We start from the raw sequence: 5,970 nt of genomic DNA on the forward strand, positions 1-5,970 counted from the left end.
TGGCGTTGACACCTGCCTCCTGCCAAAACAGACCCACTGCTCACTGAGGACCTGCTGAGAACTGTGTCTGTCTGCCCTGGCAGCGCTCCTATTGGCTGCCTGCCACAAGCTCCGCCTACTTTCAACACCATCTTGAGATGGTTGAGGTGGGGAGGGACTCCCATAATCCTCATTTGACTGACAGCGGGAGAGGGCCGCTCCAAGAGGGGGATTCACTGCCGGGGGAACAGTAACCAGATCTACATGTAAAGTAAAGTGGCTCACTGGCAAACACTGGTTATATTCAGAATAGCATACTTCAGTATTACGCAAACTAAATTTGAAGTATGCAAAGTATGTACATTTTCTTTATGTATGTAACATGCGTAAGCTTTTTTTTCTGTGGCACGAATGAACTAAAGTAATAGCAACTGTGATTTTTAACAGCGATGTCTTTCTTGGATCATTATTTGATCAGAATACCGTCAATGGCAAGAATTTTTCACACAAAATTAAATGCAAAATAAAAGAACAGGAAATGATATAAAATATATTCAGTAATTATAAATGTCAATTCAATCTATAATTAAACATTAATTTCATTATTTTAATACTAAAATATTACAATGTTTAAAATTAATCAGTTTTAAATAATACAATTATTTCTAAAAAATACTCAATAATGTATCAGAATGCTGGCAGTTAAACAAATTCTACACAAAATTAGATGCAAAATAAAATAACAGATTAATCATAAATACATATAAGGAAATAATTACAAATATATTAAAATATAATAACTAATTGTTAAAATAACATTACATCTATAATTAAAATGTATCTTAATATTATAATGATAAATATTATTGAAATGTTTGTAATTCATTTTTTAATAATAAAATTATTAAAAATTATTTGATCAGAATTTCAACAGTTAAGATTTTCTAGACAAAATTAGATGCAAAATAAAATAGCCAAATAACTAGGTCCATAGGTACTGTACAGTACGCTACACTCCTAAAAAATAAAGGTTCTTCATTACATCCATAGAACCTTTACATTACACAAAAGGTTACTAAGAAAAAAATATTCTTTTAAGAATTGTTCACTGAAAGGTTGTTTGGGGAACCAAAAATTGTTCTTCTTTCATCACTGCGAAAACTCCCTTTTGGAACCTTTATTTTTAAGAGTGCAAGTGCAGTATGCGATATGTGGTATGCTAGTATTCTGAACATATTCACACTGAACATTTTTCAGTTTCTTTCAAATTAAATTGTTTGGCCACAATCAAAAACAGCCTTGATAAGATATGAAAGTCTTTAAGAAATCACAAACAGAATCTGAGATTGTTTGTTCTGCTCATTATGAAGAGCTGTTGTTTATTTATTTATTTATTTTTAAATCGTGTTAATTTGTGTCACTCAGCACTGCGCTTATTTAATCTCCAGAACAGCAGCGTTTCTGACAGGTTTTACGGCAGATTGTACTCTGTGTGCTACACGAGAACAATCACAAAGAATGTAAAGTTCAACATTTCATCACTCTGGGTTAATAAACCCCCTGAGGTAATGGGGTATGCAAATTAAGTTGGAAACACTTTTTTGAGTAACGGTTTATGAATGGTTTATTTAAAAGGTCTAGTTCACCCAAATAAATCTTGCAGTCTTATAATTCAGCAAATATTGATAGGAATTTCAGTCTGTCCCTCTCACAAATTTATCATATGACTTCAGAATACTCAAAATGCACTCTTAAAAATAAAGGTGCTTAAAAGGTTCTTCTTCACAGTGATGCCATAGAAGAACGATTTTTTGATTCAACAAAGAACCATTTCTGTCTTACCTTTTTATAATCTGAAGAACCTTCTTTCGCCACAAAGAACCTTTTGTGGAACAGAAAGGTTCTGCAGATGTTAAAGGTTCTTTATGGAACCATTTAGACAAAAAACGGTTCTTCTATGGCATTGTGAAGCACCTTTATTTTTAAGAGTTTAGTATTATAATGATTATATAGCGGTCAAATTTGCTGACAAATTACCTACCCTCAGGCCATCCAAGATGTAGATGAGTTTGTTTCTTCATGGGAGCAGATTGGAGAAATTTAGCAGTACATTATTTGTTCACCAATGGATCCTCTGCAGTGAATGGGTGCCGTCAGAATGAGAGTCCAAACAGCTGCTAAAAACATCACAATAATCCACACCACTCCAGTCCATCAGTTAACATCTTGAGAAGTGAAAAGCTGCACGTTTGTAAGAAACATATCCATGATTAATGTGTTTTTAATTTCAAACAATTGTTTCTGACTAAAATATGAGTCCTCTATCCATAACATGTCTTTCTCCAGTAAAATAATTGATTTTGAGATCAATTTTGAAGTCCAAAATTGTTGTATACAAATAGATTTTGATGTGAGAGGACAACAGGTGATGGACTTTTTCACTGGAGGAAGCGTCATTATGGATTATGGGCTTATATTTTGGCCAGAGGCAATGGTTTAAAGTTAAAATGCCTTAATCATGGATTTGTTTCTTACAAATATGCAGCTTTTCGCTTCACAGGATGTTAACTGATGGACTGGAGTGGTGTGGATTATTGTGATGTTTTTAGCAGCTGTTTGGACTCTCATTCTGACGGCACCCATTCACTGCAGAGGATCCATAGATGAGCCAAGAGATGTAACACTGAATTTCTACAAATCTCTTGTATACAAACTCATCTACATCTCGGATAGCCTGTCAGCTAATTTACATTTTGGGTGAACTATTCCTTTAATATAAAAAAAGAAGGGCAGATTCCATCATAAGCACAAATATTGTTTGTCTGATTCCCTAAATGACACTCGCTGTTTTTATTTATTTATGGCCCAGTGGTGAGGTCATGATCATGTGTTTGTGAGAGTCCTTCATTATTTATATCTCAGTGCTCTAGTGCCCTTCGCGCTTGTTTTATGCCTGAGGTGATGTCAGGTGCAGAATCTTTTCATTTCTTCTCATTCACCACCATAAGGATGACACACATTTAGACATACCATCTAGTTTTGTAAATTACAGACAACACGCCAAACCCTCCTGCCCCTTCACATGCCACTTATGCACATTCTGAACCTGAATTATTAATATTACGGTTATTTTTTTCTCTGATTATTATTATTATGTTGCAGTTGTTAAGAAACAGATTTCGCCTTCGGCCATCACAGTAGGGATTTTCATGTGTAGCGTGGGCTTTCAGCGTCGCGCTGCTGTGAATTTTGATGAGACCTTGAAAACTAAATTGAATGTTGCAGCAAGTCTCTCTCTTCTCTATCTGAGGCTTTACAATATCAGTCTCTTTTTCTCACTCCCAAAATACCTTTCTACTATGTTTTTTTTTTTTTTTGGTACGTTTGCTTACAACACACACAAAACAGAGACACAAACTAATGTGACATATATCATATATAGACTATATCAGGCAGGTGATGTAGGAACAAACTGTAAATATGAAATATTTGAGTCCTTTAAATCACTGCATTGCTATAGAATAGAATAAAACAGAAAATAAACCTTTAAATATTAGAAGGAAAAAAAACTGACAAATTAAATGCTATTTCTAGGTTTGCTATTTTTTATTTTAAAAACCCACTCTAATGAAATAATTAACATCAAAGACGGTTATGATAACGGTGAAGTATTTAGCCAATTATAGTCAACCACTTTCTCTCTACACACATACACGCTTTCTCGCTCTGAGTTGGTGAGGGGTTGATGGAGTTTAGAAAGAGAGATGTCAGCACTAACACATTGCCATCTCGTCTGCTGCTAAATGTGCTTTCTGATGGCATCAGTGCTCGTCTGCGGCTCTTCAAAGAGGCTCATTTTGCTAAACCAAGATTTTTTTTGCTCAGAGGTTCTATTTCTTGGAGGTCTCAGATCAAGTTTGTTTGAATATCAACTTTGTCTCAGATGTTTCTCAGATACTGTAAGATACTATAGCTCAGATAATTTGGTTTTTGAAAGACTTGTGACTTTTTGGTATCTTGGTGAATCTGAGCACAGTTTGAGACATTGTTGAGATATCTTCTAAAACTCTAAATGAGACAAATTTGCAATTTCTAGGGTCTTTTCACTCTTGGAATTCTCTGATGGACGATGATGGAGACGTTTGGTCTCATTGCAGTCTAGGAGAAACAAATGAGATATTAATAAGCCATCATTTTTCTTTTTCAACATTAAAATGGAGGTCTGTTGTAATGAAATCTGTAATAAAAAATAATAAAAAAATCAACCAAATCTCTCTCTCTGTCTCTCAGGAGCTGTCTGAGGTGAACTCCACACAGGTGAGGAGTCAGACGAACACGGCTCGTGTGGATGGATTACGGCCGGGCACCATGTACGTGATGCAGGTTCGCGCCAGGACGGTTGCCGGTTTCGGCAAATACAGCAGCAAAATGTGCTTCCAAACCCTCACAGATGGTACGAACCCCCACGCCAACGCCTGCCTGTGTTTGTGTGTGAGCTGTGTGTATGTGTGTGGAGGCACTCTTTGGATCCGGGTGATCTCGTTCCTCGAGCAGATTTATTTAGAGTTGTCAAAATAAATGCTTCACTGTTCCATTTTTATGCTCAGTAGATTCCAAGTTTGACTGATCATCACTGTGTGTCATAGACAGGTTATATGTGTGTGTGTGTGTGTGTGCGTGCGTGCGTGTGTGCGCACGTGTGTGCATTTGACTGTTTTCCAGACAAACTGCTTAGTTCAATGATCTTCATCAGGACCATGTGTGGCATTCAAGCTTTCCCAGAATGCTTGGCTCATTGATTAGAGAATGATGTGATTAATCATCATCTGTGGGGGGTCCAGTATCTATCTATCTATCTATCTATCTATCTATCTATCTATCTATCTATCTATGTGTGTCTGTCTGTCTGTCGTTCTATCGTTCTATCATTCTATTGTTCTATCTATTGTTCTGTTGTTCTTTCCTTTTATCTATCTATCATTCTGTATATTGTTCTTGTTGTTCTGTCTATCATTCTTGCTCTCTATCATCAATTCATCTATATATAATTTTGTCTATCATTATATTGTTCTATTGTTATTTCTATAGTTCTATCATTCTATTGTCTATTTATTGTTCTAGCATTCTATCTGTTGTTCTGTCTTTCATTCTATCCACCATTCTATCTATCTATCTAGCTCTTTTTATCATGCTTTTTTTTCTTATTTGTTCCTCCCAGCCAGCTTTCTCATTCTTTAACTCTCGTCCTCTGTTTATTTTTTCTCTTTCACTCTCTCTCAGCTGAAGTAAATGGATGTGTTTATTGTGTCTTAGGGCTCATTTCATTCATCAATGGTTGAACACACACGCACACGCGTGCACAAGGGAAAAAAAAAAATTGTTTTCATCTGAGGTTCATTTGATTGTTTCCGAGTCCATTCTTTTTCCTTTTTTGTCAATTTGTTTTTATGGAAATTTAGGCCGTTGCAAACTTTAAAATGGACAACAAGAAACATAAATTGCCCCCCCCTCATCAATTCATCTATATATAATTTTGTCTATCATTATATTGTTCTATTGTTATTTCTATAGTTCTATCATTCTATTGTCTATTTATTGTTCTAGCATTCTATCTGTTGTTCTGTCTTTCATTCTATCCACCATTCTATCTATCTATCTAGCTCTTTTTATCATGCTTTTTTTTCTTATTTGTTCCTCCCAGCCAGCTTTCTCATTCTTTAACTCTCGTCCTCTGTTTATTTTTTCTCTTTCACTCTCTCTCAGCTGAAGTAAATGGATGTGTTTATTGTGTCTTAGGGCTCATTTCATTCATCAATGGTTGAACACACACGCGCACACGAGTGCACAAGGGAAAAAAAAAAAAATTTTTCATCTGAGGTTCATTTGATTGTTTCCGAGTCCATTCTTTTTCCTTTTTTGTCAATTTGTTTTTATGGAAATTTAGGCCGTTGCAAACTTTAAAATGGACAACAAGAAACATAAATTGCCCCC

At 35.4% G+C, this 5,970-nt stretch overlaps 1 protein-coding gene across 1 annotated transcript in view; it reads left to right on the top strand.

The window, feature by feature from the left end:
- Positions 1–5,970, top strand: part of LOC107660122 (ephrin type-B receptor 1-like) — a 252,460-nt gene that overhangs the window by 212,363 nt on the left and 34,127 nt on the right. The window contains exon 7 of the mRNA XM_016449358.1: positions 4,270–4,432. Coding sequence (XP_016304844.1) covers positions 4,270–4,432 — 163 coding nt within the window. The remainder of the gene's footprint in view (positions 1–4,269; positions 4,433–5,970) is intronic.

Source organism: Sinocyclocheilus anshuiensis, unplaced genomic scaffold, assembly GCF_001515605.1.
Source record: "Sinocyclocheilus anshuiensis isolate Anshui unplaced genomic scaffold, SAMN03320099.WGS_v1.1 scaffold850, whole genome shotgun sequence".
In the NCBI taxonomy this organism is placed as follows: Eukaryota; Metazoa; Chordata; class Actinopteri; order Cypriniformes; family Cyprinidae; genus Sinocyclocheilus; species Sinocyclocheilus anshuiensis.